This window comes from Leuciscus leuciscus (genome assembly GCF_965113295.1).
Source record: "Leuciscus leuciscus genome assembly, chromosome: 24".
Lineage (NCBI taxonomy): Eukaryota > Metazoa > Chordata > Actinopteri > Cypriniformes > Leuciscidae > Leuciscus > Leuciscus leuciscus.
Window position 1 is genome coordinate 32359353 of NC_138723.1, and position 22437 is coordinate 32381789.

At 44.3% G+C, this 22437-nt stretch overlaps 1 protein-coding gene across 2 annotated transcripts in view; it reads left to right on the plus strand.

The window, feature by feature from the left end:
* The window catches only part of kcnj6 (potassium inwardly rectifying channel subfamily J member 6), an 81796-nt gene extending 62023 nt beyond the window's left edge, over positions 1-19773 (plus strand). Inside the window, exons 3-4 of one of the 2 annotated variants that reach the window (XR_014202512.1) lie at positions 15802-17098; positions 17176-19773. Coding sequence is in view for 1 of the 2 variants with exons in the window: in XM_082158694.1 (XP_082014820.1) it covers positions 15802-16091 (290 nt within the window). In the remaining variant the exon portion in view is untranslated. Of the gene's footprint in view, positions 1-15801 lie in introns of both variants that reach the window. The other variant, XM_082158694.1, reaches the window with a different exon arrangement.
* The last annotated feature ends 2664 nt before the right edge of the window (positions 19774-22437 follow it).

The following is a 22437-nucleotide window of genomic DNA, read 5'->3' on the forward strand; positions in this document are numbered from 1 at the left end:
ATCAAAAACTATTTTGTTACAAACTACAAATACTGGCTCATGAAATGTAACAAAATAAAATACAAAATACTGATGTGAAAAATGTATTTAAATAAAATACAAGTAATTAGTATTTTGAATATACAAAAATACTCCCACAATAATCTTAAAGGGTTAGTTCACTCAAAAATGAAAATTCTGTCAGTAATTACACCCTCATGTTGTTCCAACCCCGTAAGACCTTCGTTCATCTTCAGAACACAAATTAAGATATTTTTGATTAAATCTGAGAGCTGGATCATTCCTCCATAGGCTTCTAAGACACTATAACATGCTGGCCCAGAAAATTTATTAAAGACATCGTTAATATAGTCCAAGTGACTACAGTGGCTCAATCTTAAGTTTATAAAGCGACGAGAATACTTTTTGTGCGCAAAAACAAAACAAAAATAACGACTTTATTCCACTATTCATTTCCTTCTCTTTGGGCCTCGAGTTTTTTCACGTAGTGTTTTAGCGCAGCGCGTCTGTGTTATACGTCACACGCATCACACACATGACAAGCGTCAGCCAATAGTGAGCCTTTCGTGTGACGTACAACACGGACGCTCTGCGCAGTTATACTACATGAGAAAACTCAAGGCCAAGAGAGAAGGAAATGAAAAGTGGAATAAAGTCGTTATTTTTGCGCACACAAAGTATTCTCGTCGCTTTATAAACTTAAGATTGAGCCACTGTAGTCACTTGGAATATATTAACGATGTCTTTAATACATTTTTTGGGCCAGCAAGTTATAATGTCTTAGAAGCCTATGGAGGAGTGATCCAGCTCTCAGATTTAAAGCTACACTGTGTGATAATTTCCCCCATCTAGCGGTGAAATTTTATATGACTACCCAGTGAATATTAGTTTCTGTTCCTTTCAATTTCGAGGGCGTTTTAACTCCTACGGTGGCCGTATTATTCCAAGATTAACATGGCTTCCAGTTCGACTTCGTCCAATTGCGCCTTTAAAACTATCACCTGTGATCCGTCGCAGCACAGATTTATGTTACAAGGTAAACAATACTTTTTCACCATTGACGTGAGGAAAAGTAACGCAAGGTATACTAGAGGTCGTTCTGGCGTTATGCACAACCATGCTATGGTTAGACAAGCAACTATAAAACTTCGAATTTACACAAATAGGCTGGATTACCTGCCGAGAAGAAAGCAGGCATTCTCTCTTTCGCTTCCTTGGCGACTCTGCTACATGTCTTCGAAAATAGGCGTGATCCTCCATCAGCAATCCTTCAAATCTGCCGGCAGTCGCGAGTAATCTCCCCCTCGTATTCGTCTCTGTGTCACTGAGTGTAAAGCGCGAAAGGCGAAGCTTGAATTTACAGGTATGTCCCTCTTTGGCTAATGTAGTTTCAAGATGGAGGGGGCAACATGGCGACCGGCATTCGAACCCCTCACCCCTCACCCAACACATGTACATTCGATGGCAGATTATAAACTTACGAGAATACTTTATTACTTGAAAGAAGTAAATATACATTAATAAGCACATATATTTTTGAAAGAACTAAGTGTTTTTTGCTAAATATCAACTAAAAAAATTACACAGTGTAGCTTTAATCAAAAATATCTTAATTCGTGTTCCGAAGATGAACGAAGGTCTTACGGGGTTGGAACAACATGAGGGAGAGTAATCACTGACAGAATTTTCATTTTTGGGTGAACTAACCCTTTAATGCCGTTTTTAAGAGGAGCAGCGCCACTTCTCCTGTGTTCAAAACTCATTCACTTCTTGGAGGGAGCCCGGTCAACAGGGTGTCACGTGATTTTTGTGCATCTAACCTGGACATTGCCATTGCCAACATCAGACCAAATATGGCAAAATCATTTACTATGGTGATAAGCATATGGTGATTTTTCTTAAGTATTTAAGTATTTGAAATACTCTAAATACACTCCCTCAAAATATTTTGTTACAAACTACATTTAATTTTTTCCACACCTGCAAAATACAAATTACAAAATACACTAAAGTAATTAAATATGTATTTAAAATACATTTAATTGAAATACTGCCCATGTCTGTGTGTGTGTGTGTGTGTGTGTGTGTGTGTGTGTGTGTGAGCATTAATGAGTGTGTGTGAGCATTAGTGAGTATGTGTGAGCGTGTGTGAGCATTAGTGAGCATGTGTGAGGCTGTGTGCATTAGTGAGTGTGTGTGAGTATTAGTGAGTGTGTGAACATTAGTGAGTGTGTGAGCATTAGTGAGTGTGTGAGCATTAGTGAGCATGTGTGAGGCTGTGAGCATTAGTGAGTATAAGTGAGTGTGTGTGAGCATTAGTGAGTGTGTGTGTGTGTGTGTGTGTGTGTGTGTGTGTGTGTGTGTGTGTGTGTGTGTGTGTGTGTGTGTGTGTGTGTGTGTGTGTGTGTGAGAGAGCATTAGTGAGTATTAGTGATTGTGTGTGAGTATTAGTGAGTATTTGTGTGTGTGTGTGAGTATTAATGAGTATTTGTGAGTGTGTGTGAATATTAGTGAGTGTGTGTGAGGCTGTGAGCATTAGTGAGTGTGTGTGAGCATTAGTGAGTGTGTGAGCATTAGTGAGTGTGTGTGAGCATTAGTGAGTGTGTGAGCATTAGTGAGTGTAACGCGGTTAAATGTTGTGGGAAGAAGGAGGCAGGAACCGGCGAACATTCAAACACATTTTAATGATACAAATAAAACAAATATAAAATGAAAGTATAAGACAGCAGCCTCTCACGGACGACTGCTGTCACAATAAAACACAACACAAGTTCAGGCCTGTCCTCTCTCGCTCTCCACTGCCGTCGCTCCTCCTTTATGCTTCCGCTCCTCCGTGAGAGATCCGAGACCGGTGCGTCGCGCAGGAGTCGCTCATCAGTAATCACGCCACCGGCCTTGTGCCGCTCTCTAACGGCCCTCGGCCTCGTCTTGCTCGCCACTGTGAGCATTAGTGAGCATTAGTGAGCGTGTGTGAGCGTGTGTGAGCATTAGTGTGAAAAGGATTTTGTTCTATATGTGCACTAGTTCAGATGGGTGTGTGTTCGCATTGCTGTGTCGGTCAGGACACCTGAGGCTGGATTCAGTTCCCAGAATTGAATGAAATTATTCAGAAATGACAGTACAGTCTCATATGGTGGACATTTATATAGATGTGGTCTGTGAATAACAAAGATAACAATGAGAAGACAGTAATAACAATAACTTTCCACAATTGGCAAGAAACAATCATATTCTCAAAGTAAATGTACTGAAAAAACATTACTGTAGTACTATGCAGTGCCACTAGATGGCGCATGAAGCGCACGGAAGGAAAGTAGGCTAAAGGTCATTCTAATTTCACTCAGCATGGTAAATGTGACGATCGACAAGTAATTAACAATCCACTAATATACAATATCAAATACTATAAATTTACAACCTACAAACATCACTTAAAACCACTGAATGAAGAATTAAACTTAGTAAGGCAGCAATACAGAAAATTAACTTGTACATGGGAATTACTATACTCTGCTCGTGCGAGTGAACAAGCAAGCGACAATAGACCAATAAGTCATAAATTACTTGTCTAACATAAATATAGAGTCACCTAGTAAATACAGCAAATTGAACTTACATATTTTCAATGACTCACAAAAGGGAATGTCCACTTTATGGAAAACGATTGCTACCGTTTCCTCAGCCTCAGAAAACGTAACTCTCATCTGTCTTCAGCAGGCATAAACTGACTGACGTCACGCAGTAAAGAGCACGCTTATTGGCTGTCTTCTTAACACTGCCGCCCCCAAATATGCTGAGCATATTTGTTCATTTACAGGCTTAATCAGTTTGTGGGGGTTAAGTCTTTGACAGGTTAATCCTCGTCTGAGAAAGAAGGAAGGGGAATCAAACGAGCAACAGGTCGGGTGTAGATCTTATCATTGATTTGGATCTCAGCTGCTCTGATACAGCCATCTGAACCAGGAAAGGTTTTCATAACTTTGCCCACTAACCACAATGCACGTGGGACCTGTGGGTCTACAACCATAATTACATCTCCATTGGAGATGTTCCTGACCTCAGAATGCCACTTGTTACGAGACTGTAGTGTAGGTAGGTAGTAGCGGACGAAGCTTGACCAAAACTGATCAGCCAGTACCTGACTTTGCCTCCACCTCTCTCTTTCCCAGGCCCCACCAAAGTGTGGAGCATTTGGTGGGTTGAAGCGGAAGGATATTTTCCTTTTGGCCAGCTGTTGTTGTAGGTGAGGGCTGAGAGAAGAAAAGGCTTCTTGCAGCTCTCTTTCTCCTCCACGGAAATTGGTGCCCTGGTCTGAGATTAACTCAAATGGTGTGCCCCGCCGGGCTACAAACCTCCTTAAGGCCATCAAGAATGAGTCTGTATCTATAGAAGTGAGAAGATCCAAATGTATACTTCTTGTAGTTAGGCGCTTAAAGATTACTCCCCACCTCTTCTCACAGCGTCGGCCGATTTTAATTTGAAATGGGCCGAAACAGTCCATGCCAGTACTGTAGAATGGTGGTTTATGTAGTCTCAAGCGGGCCGGCGGTAGATCTGCCATTTTGGGAACAGCTGACGGCTGTTCGGTTGCTTTAAGGTTCTGGACTGTTGCCTCTACTAGCTCCTTCCAGGAACTGTAGGTGACAGGATCAGGAATGCTCGGGAGAATAATTTCTGTTGAAATGCCACAAAAAATTCCCTTACTGTGCTCTACTTTATCCTCCGGAGGTTGGATACTAGGAGTTAGTGGCCATGCTGACTCAGGTTCAAGGAGGGATGCTGGTCCTTGACTCCATCTGTTGGTCACTGACAGGTCTTTGAGGGTTTTACCTCGGGTCAGGTCATCTGCTGGATTCCTATCAGAGTCCACGTACCTCCACGTACACCCTGCAGTAAGGTCTTGGATCTCCGCTATCCTTGTTCCGACGAATACTTTAAATCTGTAAGATTCTGATTTGATCCAGGCGAGTACCGTTGTGGAATCTGTCCACATAAAAAACGCACTACATCTGCCGGGCTTTCAGCTGTTCCGAGCGGATCGCATCGCGGAACTAACGGGGAAAACGAGAGGTGGTGGATTGTGTTTCTACATTAACGAAAGTTGGTGTTCAGATGTAACAACACTGAAGAAGATGTGCTCTCCTAATTTAGAGGCACATTTCATAAACTGTAAACCTTTCTACTCGCCGCGGGAGTTTTCCTCATTCATTCTCGCGAATGTTTACATTCCTCCAGACGCGTGTGTGAGCGCGGCGATACAACAGCTGGCTGAACATATAGCTGAAATGGAACAAAGGTACCCAGACTCTCTTTTAATCATTCTTGGGGATTTTAACAAAGCAAATCTCTCCCGTGAACTGCCAAAATACAGACAGCATGTTACATGTCCTACCAGAGACAGTAATATATTGGACCACTGTTACACCACGATAAAGAATGCGTATCACTCCGTCCCACGGGCAGCTTTGGGGCTCTCTGATCATTGTTTGGTTCATCTTATACCGACCTACAGGCAGAAACTGAAATCAGCTAAACCTGTAATAAGGACTGTAAAAAGATGGACCAACGAAGCAGAGCAGGATCTACAGGCCTGCTTCGATTGCACTGATTGGACTGTTTTTGAAGCTGCAGCCACCGATCTGGATGAGCTCACAGATACTGTAACATCATATATCAGTTTCTGTGAGGATACATGCATTCCTACCAGGACATTCTTATCATTCACTAATGATAAACCATGGTTTACTGGGAAACTCAAACAGCTTCGTCATGCCAAAGAGGATGCTTACAGAAGTGGGGATAAAATCTTGTATAACCAGGCCAGAAACAGACTGACAAAGGAGATCAGAGTTGCTAAAAGAAGCTACTCTGAAAAGCTGAAAACCCAGTTTTCAGCCAACGACCCGGCATCAGTCTGGAGAGGCCTGAGGAACATCACCAACTACAAATCACCATCCCCCCGATCTGTGGAGAATCAACAACTGGCTGACACTCTCAATGCATTCTATTGCAGGTTTGAGAAGCCCAGACTCACACCTCACACCCGCTCTGATGTGCACTTCACACATCCACCATCACCTCCTGCAACCCCTCTCCTCCCCCTTCTGCCATCCAACCTGAGCTTAAGGTCTGTGTGGAGGACGTGAGCCGAGTCTTCAAAAAACAGAAGACTAGGAAAGCTTCAGGCCCAGACGGCATCTCATCTGCTTGTCTAAAAGCCTGCGCTGACCAACTGGCCCCAGTCTTCACGCAGATCTTCAACAGATCATTGGAGCAGTGTGAAGTTCCCTGCTGCTTCAAACGCTCCACTATCATTCCGGTTCCCAAAAAACCTAAAATCACTGGACTTAATGACTACAGACCTGTCGCTCTCACGTCTGTGGTCATGAAGTCGTTTGAAAGACTGGTGTTGGCCTATCTGAAGGACATCACTGGACCCCTTCTGGATCCCTTTCAGTTTGCTTACAGAGCAAACAGGTCTGTGGATGATGCAGTCAACATGGGACTGCACTATATCCTGCAACATCTTGACAGACCTGGGACTTATGCACGGATCTTATTTGTGGACTTCAGTTCGGCCTTCAATACCATCATCCCTGATCTTCTCACAGCCAAACTGACTCAGCTCTCCATGCCATCCTCAATCTGTCAGTGGATCTCCAGCTTCCTGACCGACCGGCAGCAGCGAGTGAGACTGGGGAAGCTCACCATCAGCACTGGCGCCCCCCAAGGGTGCGTTCTCTCCCCACTGCTCTTCTCCCTGTACACTAATGACTGCACTTCTAAAGACCCCTCTGTCAAGCTCCTGAAATTTGCAGACGACACCACCGTCATCGGTCTCATCCAAAATGGTGACGAGTCTGCTTACAGACTGGGGGTTGAACAGCTGGCTGTCTGGTGCAGCTATAACAACCTTGAGCTGAACACGCTCAAAACAGTGGAGATGATTGTGGATTTCAGGAGAAAATCCCCAGCACTCCCCCCTCTCACCATCATGAACAGCACTGTGGAAGCAGTGGAGTCATTCAGGTTCCTGGGCTCTACCATCTCTCAGGACCTGAAGTGGGCAAATCACATTGACTCCATTGTGAAAAAGGCCCAGCAGAGACTGTACTTCCTTCGCCAGCTGAAGAAGTTCAATCTGCCACAGGAGCTGCTGATCCAGTTCTACTCAGCCGTCATTGAGTCTGTTTTAAGCACTTCCATCACTGTCTGGTTTGGTTCAGCTACCAAATCGGACATCAGGAGACTACAACGGACAGTCCGGACAGCAGAGAGGATTATTGGTGCCCCCCTGCCAACCCCCCAGGACCTGTACTCTTCCAGAGTGAGGAAGAGAGCAGGTAAAATCATCACAGACTCCACTCACCCTGGACACCCCCTGTTTGAACTGTTACCGTCAGGACGGCGACACAGATCACTGGCCACAAGAACATCCAGGCACAGGAACAGTTTCTTTCCACAGGCCATTTCCCTTCTGAACACTTAACATGCCCCCCAATGCATATGCCTGTAAGTGCAATACTCCCACTGTCTAGTGCAATATTCTATTCTCTAAGTCAGGTGATATTTATATTTATATTATTCATACTACTCAAAATACTGTAAATATGTTCATAATCTGTAACATGCACTAGACTCCCACTGTCTAGTGTAATATTCTTTAACTCAGGTGATATTTATATTTATATTATTCATACTTCTCAAAATACTGTAAATATGTTCATAATCTGTAAACGTTTATTCAGACTAAACCCAACTGTGACCCCTTTTTTTTTTTTTTTACTTTTTATACTATTTTTATTTTATTTATTTTTTTTAAATATATTTTATTCTTAGAATTTGTATTACTATGTTTCTTGTTGTATTTGTATTTGTATATGTGCACTGGAAGCTTCAGTACCAAGAAAAATTCCTTGTGGGTGCAAGCACACTTGGCAATAAAGCTCTTTCTGATTCTGATTCTGATTCTGATTCTAAACACTCTGCTGATTCCCACAGTGAGTTCAGTCTCAAGCAGTTTGGCTAGCTGAGCACCATTCAGGGCTGCGCATAACTCCAATCGAGGTATGGTATGTCTCCGCTTAGGAGCAACTTTAGATCTGGCTATGATGAAGGCAAGCTGGACTTGACCTCTATCATTTTCTGTGCGCAGATACGAGACAGACCCATAAGCCTGCTCAGAGGCATCACAGAAGATGTGTATCTGTCTGGTAACCTGGAACTGGTCAGTGTCTAAAGATACAAAACAGTGAGGCAGTGAAATGCTGGCTAAGGTAGGGAGATGTTCTTCCCATTCATTCCAGGATTTCAAGAGGTCATCCGGTAGGTTGGGGTCATCCCATTCCCTCTGCTTATCCCACAACTTTTGTACAAAAACTTTAGCTTGTGTGGTAAATGGGATGATGAAACCAAGGGGGTCGTACTGAGTTGCGAGTACTCTGTAGATGTGTCGAAGGGTACGTGGTCCAGACTTCACTGGTCGGGTTTTATACCCAAGAGTGTCTAATTGGCAGTACCACTTTAAACCCAGTGTGGATTCCTGAATGTCAGTCCGGTCTTGTGACAACCACAATTCTGTGCTGTTGGATCGTGCGTCTGCTTGCAGGTGCTCAACCACACTTGGAACATTACTTGCCCACTGACGAAGATCGAAACCACCACTGGCCAGAAGTTGGCGGTTATCCACTAGTTGTTTTGCTTCCTCAGGTGACGGTAAGCTCTGCAAGCAGTTGTCCACATAGAAGTTTTTCTCTACCGTGGCTCTGACATCATCATTGGGCTTGCTGTAGTCCATGATGTGCCGTTGAAGGGCGTAAATGGCACAGCACGGGCTACAGGTGGTGCCAAAGGGTAACACCTGCCACTCGTAAACATCAGGAGATTTGGTTCTGTCGAGGTCCCGCCACACAAAGCGGAGGAGATGTTTGTCTTCAGGAAGAAGGCGGACCTGATGAAACATCCCTTTGATGTCACCACTTATTGCCACTCTGTGCTCACGAAAGCGTAACAGTACGCCCAATAAGGATGGGCCTAACGCTGGTCCAGGCAGTAGGTAGTCATTCAAGTTGTGGCCTCTAAACTGGAAGGAACAGTTGAAAACCACACGATTCTTTCCATTATGTTGAACCATATGGTGAGGAATGAACCATGACTCACCCTCATCGTTGACTTCTTCAGGGGAAAGTTTGCGTGCATAGCCAGAGACTTCAAGTTTCCTTATTTCTTCCTTGTATGCAGCAGCTTTAATGGAGTCCCTTTCCAGACGCTTCTCTGTACTCCTTAGGTTTGGCAGTACAGCCTCTTTAGAAGCCTGAAGAAGAGCCATGTATCTCTTGCGTAGGAGTGGGGTAGCATATCGGCTAACTCCATCTACCAATACTCTTGTGGTCTGAGTCTGAAGAAGGGTAAGCGCTTCTTGATCTTGTTTTGACCTTGTGACCAGCCCTTCGGATCTAATGGGGAGGACGTCGGCCTGCCAGAGTCTTTCGACATTCTGAAAAAGCTCCACCATTGAAGGATTAATAGTGATATGCAGACACTGCTGAGACTTCAATTTCTCTTCAAGAACTCGTGCTGGACCTTGCAGAGTCCAGCCTAGACGTGTTTTAATGGCTGCCGGACCCCACGGTGGACCAAAGCGGACTGGTTCTATAGGGGTTATTAGGTGAGGATGGTCTGCTCCAATCAACAGCAGTGGGCTGGCTTTATGTATGGGCTGAAGTGGTAGACCTCGCAAGTGGCTGTATTTCTGTTGAAGGGCTGCAACAGGATAGGAATGTTCTGCTAGGCTCAATGGGTCGGCTGTAAAGGCTCTCTCGATGAGATAGCTCTTATTAGGTTGAGAGGGTGTTGAGATCCTGAAGGAAACTGCTGTACCATGAAGCACTGTGATGTCCTGCCTTATAGTCCTAAAGGCTAAGTCCTCTGACTGCCCTGTGAGACCTAGTCTTTGAGCTGCAGACGACAGAAGGATTGTGTGCTCTGAACCGTCATCAAGCACGGCATATGTGTCTAAACTCTGACCCTTGTGTTGCAGGATGACTCTAATGACCTTGAGAAGGACTCGATTGGACCCTTCAGGCCTGTCCATGTACAGTGGTGTATTGGAAGAGCTGACAAGGCAGGTGCCTTCCTTCATTGGCCTATTCACATCGTGGAGAATTTGCAAGTGCTTTCCATTGCACAAACGACATGGCTTCTTCAGAGTGCACTGCGCAGCCCGATGGGAACGTCCACACTTCCAACATCTATTATTCGATTTTATCCAGTCAGTCACTTGGTCTTTGGAAAGAGCTTGGAAGGACGTACACTGGCTCAGGTAGTGGTCTTTGCCATCACAGTAAGGGCAGAAGGCATTGCTTTTATTTATGCTTTTAGCTGGCTGTGGCAGCACCGATAATGATGGTTGATCTGCACCATGGAGTATTGTGGTTGGTTGATATTTCAACTTGGAATCCCTGCGGATGTCTGTTCTTTGTTTGACTCTGTGAGCTTTGTCTCCACCAATGCTTTCATGGTCTTGACACCATGACTCAAACTTGAGCCACTTAGCAAAGTCAAGGAGTGTGTACACAACACCTGGTTCATAACTCATGTGCCTTCTAAAGGATGACCGCAACTCTGGAGGTAGTTTAGTCAGGAGTCGAGCCACATGTGATCCACACCGTAATTCAACTTCTCCTTCTGTGCCCAGTGTATTCAGGAGACCCTACCAGTGCCTGGATTTGTAGAGCAAAGCGTTCAAAGCCTGCAGTATCTCCAGAATGGACGTCCGGGGAGTCCATTACAGCAGCTATTCTATTTAGTGCAAGTTGGTGAGGTCGCCCATACCTCTCAGTAAGTGCTGCCATAGTGTCTGAATATGGAGTAAGGGAGTTCAAGAATTAATCTGCTATCAAACGGGCTTCCATTAACTTTAAGTGGTCAACTAGAACCTGGTACTTAACCCTCTGGAGTCTGAGCGTTTTTTTGGGCCCTAAGGCGGGTGAATTCACCTGGATCTCGATGGGAGAAATACGGTATAGTTGGCTGAGGACCTCTGTAGATTGTCTCCTGTCTATTCACATTCATCTGCCACCTCGGTGGGTTTGCGGGTAACCAGTTGGGCTGGACGGAATAATGCGCAGAGGGTATGGAGGGAGTAGGGGCTGATCTATCCATCTCTGGCTGCTGTCGACCCAAGTAATGTCTGTAGGGGTCATGCGTACTGGAGGGAACCTGGGCTGCTACTCTACCAGTATAAAGGGTGTCATCGTACTGATGTTGAACTGGAGGAGGAGCATGTTGGGCATTACTGTCTGTACTATAAGGGTTTGTACTCTTTGGAGTTGGAATTCTGCGTGGTGCCGGTACTGGATGAGCACAGGGTGCTGGTTTAGGCACAGGTGTTTCTGACTCCCTGTAAATAGTTCTAGGTGAGGGCACTGGAGAGGTTTGGGATAGATACTGTTGTTTAGCAGTGGGAGATGACCTTTGACTTGACTGGCTCCTCATGAACATGTCTTGCATACCTTGTTGGATTTCTGTCAGTCGTCTGATCTCCTCCCTCATTGATAATTGAGATTGACGAAGCTCTCTATTCTCTTTTTCAAGGTCATGCACTGTCTTGTGAAGTTCCAGAGGTAAGGAATGGCTATAGTCATCTTGTGCACTCCACTGGTCTTTAAGAAACCATGGCTCTGTTTGTGGACTCTTTACCTCTCAAGAATCAGGTGTTCCACTTTCAGCTCCTTCTTCTAATCTGTAATCTAGGGATGTTTGCAGACGAGCAATTGGGGTATCGTCCCATTGTTTATCTTCTCGCCCTTGTGTCTGCTGTGCTATCTGTCACAGCAGACACGCTCACACATGCTCAACAATTAGTGAGCATGTGTGAGCGTGTGTGAGCATTAGTGAGCATGTGTGAGAGTGTGTGTGAGCATGTGTGAGCATTAGTGAGCATGTGTGAGTATGTGTGAGTATGTGTGAGTATGTGTGAGTGTGTGTGTGAGTGTGTGTGAGCATTAGTGAGCGTGTGTGAGTGTGTGTGTGTGTGTGTGTGTGTGTGTGTGTGTGTGTGTGTGTGTGAGAGTGTGTGTGAGCATTAGTGAGCATGTGTGTGAGCGTGTGCGATTTTGTGCCAGCATTAGTGAACGAATGAGTGTGTGTGTGTGTGTGTGAGTGTGTGTGAGCATTAGTGAGCATGTGTGTGAGCGTGTGTGAGCGTGTGCGATTTTGTGCCAGCATTAGTGAACGTGTGAGTGTATGCATGCATTTGGAGAGTCCAAGCATTAGTGGGTATTTGTGAGCATCTGAGATTGTGTGTGAGTGTTCGTGAGAGTGTGTGAGGGTCTATGAGTGTGCAAGTGTTTGTGAGTGTGTGTGTGTGTGTGTGTGTGTGTGTGTGTGTGTGTGTGTGTGTGTGTGTGTGTGTGTGTGAGCATGTGTGAGTGTGTGTGAGCATCTGAGATTGTGTGTGAGCGTTCGTGAGAGTGTCTGAGGGTCTGTGACTGTGCAAGTGTGTGTGTGTGTGTGTGTGTGTGTGTGTGTGTGTGTGTGTGTGTGTGTGTGTGTGTGTGTGTGTGTGTGTGAGAGAGATCTCATCAAAAGGATGCAGTGAGGGTTTGTGAGTGTGTGTGTGTGAGAGTGTGTGTGTGGGTAATGCGTGTGTGTGTGTGTGAGCTCTGGCTGTTGTCTGCTGATAACACTGAACACACACCTGTCACACCAGTGGAGGACGAAGGGATTTGGCTTAAACTTTATCTCACAGCAGAAGAATGAAACTTCTCTAGCGAACTGTGTATCAAACAAACCCGAGGCTCTCGCTGACGGAGTGTGTGTGTGTGTGTTCATGATAATGTGCTGAAGAGAGTCTAATGCAGTGGAGCTCATGAAACACATCGTGATGAAGCTCCTGTGCTGATTCTGAGACGCGCGTTATATAAGTGTGTGTGTTTCCTCTGCGCTGCGTGTGTGTTTCTGAGCGCTCACAGATGTGACACTTTTGCAGTGTTTGGGGACGGTGACCTTTGAACCCCCGCAGCCGACACTCGACTGGTTTAGCGTTCTGAACACAAGTGTGTGTGAAGAGGCATTCAGCATGGACACACACCGTTGTTCTGTCTGAAGCTTCACGTCATTGATTCATGCGACAGACTCTCGACATACACTCAGAGAACAACAGCTTCTGTTGGGAATCTTCTGTCAGGCGCTTCATATAGTCACGCGTGACCTTTCAACCTGATTACGTAATGTGTGTTGCATCACAGCTAGTGCAAGACCAGCATCTGTGGTTAAAAGTATATAAATGTTTATTTTGTTCTAAAATGTCGGCTGGTTTGTCTAGATAAGACTCTTATTCCTCGGCTGGATCGTGTCGAGACTTTGAAGCTGCACTGAAACTCACATCTGGACCTTCGACCCGTTGGACTCCATTGAAGACACTATATGGAGAACAATCCTGGAGTGTTTTCCTCAAAAACCTTCATTTCTTTTCGACTGAAGAAAGACATGAACATCTTGGATGACGAGGAGGAGAGTAAATCATCAGGACATTTAAATTTTGAAGTGAACTAATCATTTAAAGGGATAGTTCACCCAAAAATGAAAATTAGCCCATGATTTACTCTCCCTCAACTCAATCAGAGTTATATTAATACATGTCCTGGCTCTTCCCAGCTTTATAATGGCAGTGAATGGCCGTTTCTGTTTTGAAGTCAATAAAAGTCCATCTATCCATCATAAAAGTGCATCTGTCCATCATGAAAGTGAATATGTCCATCATAAAAGTGCATCTGTCCATCATAAAAGTGCATCTATCCTTGATAAAAGTGTATCTATCCTTGATAAAAGTGCATCTGTCCATCATAAAAGTGCATCTATCCATCATAAAAGTGCATCTGTCCATCATAAAAGTGCATCTATCCATGATAAAAGTGCATCTATCCATCATAAAAGTGCATCTGTCCATCATAAAAGTGCATCTATCCATGATAAAAGCATGATAAAAGTGCATCTATCCATCATAAAAGTGCATCTGTCCATCATAAAAGTGCATCTATCCATGATAAAAGTGCATCTATCCATGATAAAAGTGCATCTGTCCATCATAAAAGTCAAGTCAAGTCAAGTCAAGTTTATTTGTATAGCGCTTTTCACAATACAGATTGTATCAAAGCAGCTTCACAATATTAAATTAAAATAATACAACAAAGTTTGTTTCAAGAGGATTGATTTATTGATTGATAAAATTAAATTAAATATCCCCAAAATATCCCCAACTGAGCAAGCCAAAGGCAACAGTGGCAAGGAACCGAAAAACTCCATCAAGTGACCTAATGGTGTCCTAAAACTCCATCAAGTGACCTAATGGTGTCCTAAAACTCCATCAGGTGACCTAATGGAGAAAAAAAAACCTTGGGAGAACCCAGGCTCAGTCGGGGGCCAGTTCTCCTCTGGCATTTATGAGCTAGAGGCCGGATTGTAGTTTGAACTGTAGGATTATAAGAATGCCTGGCTGAAGAGATGCGACTTTAATCTAGTTTTAAACTGGGAGAGCGAGTCTGAGCAACGAACAGTATCAGGAAGACTATTCCAGAGTTTTGGAGCCAAATGTGAAATGCTCTCCCTCCTTTGGTGGTTCTGGATATCCTAGGTATGACCAAAAGCCTTGAATTTAGTGATCTTAAAGAGCGCGATGGATTATAGGGTGATAGAAGATCCGTTAAATAGACTGGAGCTAAGCCGTTTAGGGCTTTATAAGTCAGTAGCAATATCTTATAATTAATACGGAGCTTTATAGGTAACCAATGCAATGATGATAAAATCGGTGTTATATGATCATATTTTCTTGATCTCGTAAGAACTCTAGCGGCGGCATTTTGGACTAACTGTAGCTTGTTTATTGAGGATGCAGGACAACCAGCTAATAAAGCATTACAGTAATCCAGTCTTGAGGTCATGAATGCATGAACTAACTTTTCTGCATCAGAAACTGATAGCATATTACGTAGCTTAGCAATGTTTCTAAGGTGGAAAAAGGCTGTTTTTGTAACATATGAAATATGATTTTCAAAAGACAGGTTGCAATCGAGTATAACACCCAGGTCTTTTACTGTAGAGGATAAAGTAACAGGACATCCTATGATGTTAAAGTTGTATTGTGCAAGGTTTTGTGGGCGGTTTTTTGAACCGATAAGTATTACCTCTGTCTTGTCTGGATTTAATAAAAGAAAATTACGCGTCATCCAATCTTTTATATCTTTAACACACTCTGTCAATTTGGAAAATTTAGCGTTTTCATCCGGCCGTGATGAAATATATATTTGAGTGTCATCAGCATAACAATGGAAACTAATTCCATGTTTCCTTATAATATTTCCAAGTGGCATCATATATATTGAAAATAACAGAGGGCCTAATACAGATCCCTGCGGCACTCCATAGTTTACTGGAGTTATGATCGATTTTTCTCCATTTAAATAGACAAAATGGTAGCGGTCAGATAGGTATGATTTGAACCAGCTTAGTGCTTGTCCTTGAACACCAGTATAATTTTGTAGTCGATCTAAGAGTAATGTATGATCTATAGTATTGAACGCAGCACTAAGATCAAGTAAAACTAGTATTGAGATACAGCATCTTTCCTGATGCTGTACTAAAAGTGCATCTTTCCATGATAAAAGTGCATCTATCCATGATAAAAGTGCATCTGTCCATCATAAAAGTGCATCTATCCATGAATATTGGGTGAACTATCCCTTTAAGATCCTCAGATGGTTCCTCACCTCTGTACTTCTGTGTGTTTGTGTGTTTCCTCAGGAATGACGTGCCAGGCGCGCAGCTCATACGTGGCGAGTGAGATAAAGTGGGGCTATCGCTTCACGCCGGTCCTGACGCTGGAGGACGGCTTCTACGAGGTGGACTACAACAGTTTCCACGAGATCTACGAGACCAGCACTCCCAGTTGCAGCGCGCGTGAGCTAGCGGAGATGACCGCGCGCTCCCGTCTGCCGCTCAGCTGGTCAGTCGCTAGCAAACTGAGTCAACTCGACGAGCCCAGCGAGAGGAACGGGGACCTGGCCAACATGGAGAACGAGTCGAAAGTGTAGGAGCACACGGGAATCTCTCCTCGCCTCTGAGCGCAGGACGTTTGGCTGAGGTCAGAGGTCAGGGGTCAGAGGTCAGCTCAGGAACGCGCCCCGAGGACACTGATCTCGCGCGGGGCGACTGCATGGTTCCCGAAACCTCTTTTTCTTAAAGATATAAGAAATGATATTTTCAGATTTGTAATTCAAAGATTAAAAACCTATATATGTATATGAATATATATAGATCTATTCTAGGGCATTTGTATTTTTTGTATATATCTGTTTTTGGTTTGAGATGTGCGGTTGTTTGATACGACACGTCTGCGACAGACATATTTATCCACGCATGTTCGAAACGATCCCTGACTCTGATATACAGAATATGAATATGAAGAACTGTAGGCTACAATAGCGGAGATCTCGCGTGTGTGTGTGTGTGTGTGTGCTCCATTAACCTTCCGTACCGTCGTCAGGCCATGATCTCTCTCTCTTTGCTCTTCCTTTAATTCATAATCATAACTGGATTTGAGCTTCAAACAGACCTGAGATTCTCAGTTTCAGTCTCGGTAGAGAGTTTGAGCCCGGTAACCGTGAGTGTGAGCCCGGTAACCGTGAGTGTGAGCTCGTTAACCGTCAGTGTGAGGCCGGTAACCGTGAGTGTGAGCTCGTTAACCGTGAGTGTGAGCCCGGTAACCGTGAGTGTGAGCTCGGTAACCGTGAGTGTGAGCTCGGTAACCGTGAGTGTGAGCTCGGTAACCGTGAGTGTGAGTCCGGTAACCGGTAACCGTGAGTGTGAGCTCGGTAACCGTGAGTGTGAGCTCGGTAACCGTGAGTGTGAGCCCGGTAATCGTGAGTGTGAGCTCGGTAACCGTGAGTGTGAGCTCGGTAACCGTGAGTGTGAGCCCGGTAACCGTGAGTGTGAGCCCGGTAACCGCGAGTGTGAGCCCGGTAACCGCGAGTGTGAGCTCGGTAACCGTGAGTGTGAGCTGGGTAACCGTGAGTGTGAGCTCAGTAACCGGTAACCGTGAGTGTGAGCTCGGTAACCGTGAGTGTGAGCTCAGTAACCGGTAACCGTGAGTGTGAGCTGGGTAACCGTGAGTGTGAGCTCAGTAACCGGTAACCGTGAGTGTGAGCCCGGTAACCGTAAGTGTGAGCTCGGTAACCGCGAGTGTGAGCTCGGTAACCGTGAGTGTGAGCTCAGTAACCGGTAACCGTGAGTGTGAGTTCAGTAACCGGTAACCGTGAGTGTGAGCTCGGTAACCGTGAGTGTGAGCTCGGTAACCGCGAGTGTGAGCTCGGTAACCGTGAGTGTGAGCTCGGTAACCGTGAGTGTGAGTTTGAGTTGGACACACATCATCGTTCACTCGCACACGAGACCAAAGAGCCGAACCGTTTCGTGACGACTCGTATCGGCACAGACTCCACACGATTCAGACACAAACCTACGCATAAGTGGCCGATGATCTAAGAGTGCCGACGCCACAGAGATATTTACAGTTTTCTTCAACTGCTTACACACATTTTCAAAACTTTGCCTCTTTTTTTTCAAAACTTTACACACAAATCCACGAACTGCACACAAGATGCCCAACGCCTCACATCTCTCGCTGAATGAAGCACTGCATTCAGAATATCACTCACATCTCAAAAGCAAACGTTTGTCTAACGCTGCAAACACCTTTGCCATAATATTATATTTTTGGATATATCAATATCATATACACACAGTTATTCAAAACCTAAAGCTCTTCTTTCATGAGCTCATATGTTCATTTATGTACAAGATTGAAAGTAATCGGCAGAGAGATGTTGAAAAATTCCCGATAAACACGAAAGCAAGATTGAAACAAAGATATTTATTGTTTTACTGTAAGCATTTGTGGTTGTGAATTACAGTATTACACAGTCCGACAAACCTATAACTCGACCTTTGGCCTTTTATAGGCCTATTCTAAAGCCATGATTGGTGTGTGTTCAGTTAAGCGATGAGTGTTTGCACATGTGAGGAGTGTGTGTGAGCCTCTGATGAATTACTGTGGTGTTTTGACAGGTTGTGTTTGACAAAGGAAATCAAGATACTTCCTGTTAGATTTTTGTGTGTTACAGAGAGAAGTGTGTGTTATGGTTTGCAAAAACTGTTTTATGAAATTGAAAACTGAGTCGAAGGCTGAGAATTGGTGTGTGGTTTTGCAGATCTGGTGTGTGTTTCTGGTGTTTGATTGTCAGGTTTCAGAAATTGTGTGACAAGTGAGGATTTTGTGTGTAAGCAGTTGAAAAAAACTCTAGATGTAGAGATAAGATCTAGATGTTCCTGTCGGATCAGGAAATGACATCAGTGAGCGGGAAGAGAACGACTGTGACCGTGGTATAATGTGGAACATTGAAACATCGTCTTTCCAAACACACTGTCAATCAAACACACTGTCAATCAAACATTGTCAATCAAACACACTGTCAATCACAAACACTGTAAATCAAACACACTGTCAACCAAACATTGTCAATCAAACCCACTGTCAATCAAACACACTGTCAATCAAACACACTGTCAATCAAACACACTGAACACGAAACCTCTGTTTCCACACGTTTATTCTCTGATGATCACGTGATCACAGTGTATCGGGTTACAGTGTTTCTCAGCGTTCAGAGTCTGAAACTCAATCTCACACACTTCTGACACAACAATCTTCTCAAAATCATAGTTATGACATCAAAAGTACAAATTATGATACAAGGTGAAATTGAAAAAGGAATGAAATTGACACAAGTTTATTATTACAAGTAAAAAAGTTGCCAGCCACCGCCAGCTTTCTTAATCATTTTCACGTCCCCCAGAATATTGTGTGAATGATGTCATATTTATGAAATGAAAAGTTGACATCGACACACTAAGCCATAATTATGACATGAAAAGTCAAAATTGACATAAAAAGAAGAAATTGACAAAGTATTGAAATTGACATGAGAATCTTAATTAACTCTTTCCTCTCCAGTGTTTTTAAAAAGTTGCCAGTCAACGCCAGTATTTTGGATAATATTTCATGATATGATCACAAAACTTTCACAGCCCCCAGAATATTGTGTAGAATATCTGAATATGCAAAATATCAAAGAAAGAACAGATCCTCTATTTTTAGCTTCATGCATTCTTTTTTATTAACACCTGAATGTGTGTAAGTTTCATAAAAAAGCATCATTTTGAGCAAAATGATTATGACTTAGTGGGTAATAATTTCAAAATAATTCATATTTTTTACTTTGTCTCATAATTATGATATACAGAAGCTGATGTGGCAGAAATGGGTTGGATGAACGGCATCGGTCATGGCGAGTCCTACAGTAATATCTCCAGTAATATCCAGTAATATCTCCAGTAATATCCAGTAATATCTCCAGTAAAGATCGTTTGATGAAGTGCCCTTTAAAGCCCTGCTGATGAAGCCATTGGAACACGTGTCACTCATATCACACTCCATCACTCGGGAAATATGAAATCAGGAATATGAATATGAAGGTGAAGGTTTTACTGTCTTCGGATCCTCTAAAGCTTATTTCTCAAGCCATATTACGGTACATTATAGACGGTGTTTATACAGATTTAGCGCGCATACGACAGGCGATTCATTCTGATTTTCTTGTTGATTTGGATAATTACTCTGTGTCACAAGAAGCTCATAAATAAATCATATCTAAATATTCATTTTGTTTCTTAGTTTTTTTTCTCTGTGTGAATGAGTAAACAAAGGCTTCTGTGTTTATGATTCGAGTGAATCAGTGCTGGAGTTCCAACTCTCTCTCTGTGAGTGTGTGTACAGTAGATCAGTGTGTGTGTGTGTGTGTGTGTGTGTGTGTGTGTGTGTGTGTGTGTATGTGTATGTGTGTCTGTGTGTGTACAGTAGATCAGTGTGTGTGTGTGTGTGTGTGTGTGTGTGTGTGTGTGTGTGTGTGTGTGTGTGTGTGTGTGTGTGTGTGAGAGAGAGAGTGTGTGTACAGTAGATCAGTGTGTGTGTGTGTGTGTGTGTGTGTGTGTGTGCGCGTGAGTGTGTATGTGTATGTGTGTCTGTCTGTGTGTGTGTGTGTGTGTGTGTGAGTGTGTGTGTGTACAGTAGATCAGTGTGTGTGTGTGTGTGTGTGTGTGTGTGTGTGTGTGTGAGAGAGTGTGTGTACAGTAGATCAGTGTGTGTGTGTGTGTGCGCGTGAGTGTGTATGTGTGTCTGTCTGTGTGTGTGTGTGTGTGTGTGTGTGTGAGTGTGTGTGTGTACAGTAGATCAGTGTGTGTGTGTGTGTGTGTGTGTGTGTGTGTGTGTGTGTCTGTGTGTGTGAGTGTGTGTACAGTAGATCAGTGTGTGTGTGTGTGTGTGTGTGTGTGTGTGTGTGTGTGTGTGTGTGTGTGTGTGTGTGTGTGTGTGTGTGAGTGTGTGTGTATGTGTATGTGTGTCTGTCTGTGTGTGTGTGTGTGAGTGTGTGTACAGTAGATCAGTGTGTGTGTGTGTGTGTGTGTGTGTGTGTGTGTATGTGTGTCTGTCTGTGTGTGTGAGTGTGTGTACAGTAGATCAGTGTGTGTGTGTGTGTGTGTATATGTGTATGTGTGTCTGTCTGTGTGTGTGAGTGTGTGTACAGTAGATCAGTGTGTGTGTGTGTGTGTGTGTGTGTGTGTGTGTGTGTGTGTGTGTGTATGTGTGTCTGTCTGTGTGTGTGTGTGTGTGTGTGTGTGTGTGTGTGTGTGTGAGTGTGTATGTGTATGTGTGTCTGTCCGCCTGTGTGTGTGTGTGTGTGTGTGTGTGTGTGTGTGTGTGTGTGTGTGTGTGTGTGTGTGTGTGTGAGTGAGTGTCTGTGTGTGTGTGTGTGTGTGTGTGTGTGTGTGTGTGTGTGTGTGTGTGTGTGTGTGTGTGTGTGTGTGTGTGTGAGAGAGAGTGTGTGTGTGTGTGTTCCAATCCAGCACTCACTGGATGGGAAGCCCACGGCCCAAGGATCATCACAGCATCTTTCCGAACGAAGAAGAAGAAGATCACCATGAATGCTGTGCAGTGCTATGCACCCACCAATGACAGCGAGGAGGGAGACAAGGAGCAGTTTTATAGCAGATTGCAGTCCATCCTGGAGAGTTACTCAGAGAACGATGTCACCATCCTGATGGGGGATTTTAATGCCAAGGTGGGGAAGGATAACACCGGGTATAAGGAAGTGATGGGAACACATGGACTTGGCAACATGAACGAAAATGGTGAGAGGTTTGCAGATCTGTGCGCTCTTAATAACCTGGTGATCGGCGGCAGCGTCTTCGCACATAGGAGGATACACAAGGCAACTTGGGTGTCACCGGACGGCTCCACCGAGAACCAGATAGACCACATCTGCATCGTCAGGAAATTCAGAAGATCTCTACAGGATGTGAGAGCGAAGCGAGGAGCGGACGTCGCATCAGACCACCATCTCATAGTGGCAAGACTGAAGCTGCAGTTGAAGAGGGGGTGGATGGCAACTACAGCACAGAGGCACAAGTACAACACCTGCTTTCTGAGGGACACACACAAGCTAGAGGAATTTAGAGTGGCTTTGAGCAACAGGTTCCAAATACTGCAAGAATTAGAAGAGGAGGAGGAGGATACAGTGGATGGCAGATGGAAGAGAGTGAAAGAAACCATAACGACAACATGTAGGGAGGTCCTTGGACCCCTGAAATACCAGCACAAGGAGTGGTTGTCGGTAGAGACATTGAGGAAGATTCAGGAAAGAAAAGAGAAGAAAGCAGCCCTCAATAACAGCAGAACAAGAGCGGAGAAGGCTAAGGCACAAGAAGATTACACAGCCGCCAATAAAGAGGTAAAGAAGTGTATTAGAACCGATAAGCGGAACTATGTTGATGGTCTGGCAGTCGAAGCAAAAGAAGCAGCAAGAAATGGCAATATGAAAGATCTGCACTCCATCACAAAGACACTGTCAGGGAAGTTCTGCAAGCCAGGTAGGCCGGTGAAAGACAAGGAGGGAAAGATATTGAAGGGAGAGGAACAACAAATGGATAGATGGAGGGAACACTTCGAAGAACTGTTAAACAAGCAAATGCCAGCAAACCCGCCAACCATCAATCCAGCAGCAGAGGATCTACCAATAGATTGCAGTGCGCCCACCAGAGAAGAGATCCGCAAGGCAGTAGGCCAGCAGAGGAACGGCAAGGCAGCAGGTCCAGACAGTATACCAGCAGAAGCATTGAAGGCGGACCTGGAAACAACGGTAGAGATACTGTTCCCGTTGTTTAAGAAAATCTGGGAGGAGAAACAGGTGCCCACGGAGTGGAAGGAGGGATATATTATAAAGTTACCTAAGAAAGGCGACCTCAGCAAGTGTGACAACTACCGAGGGATTA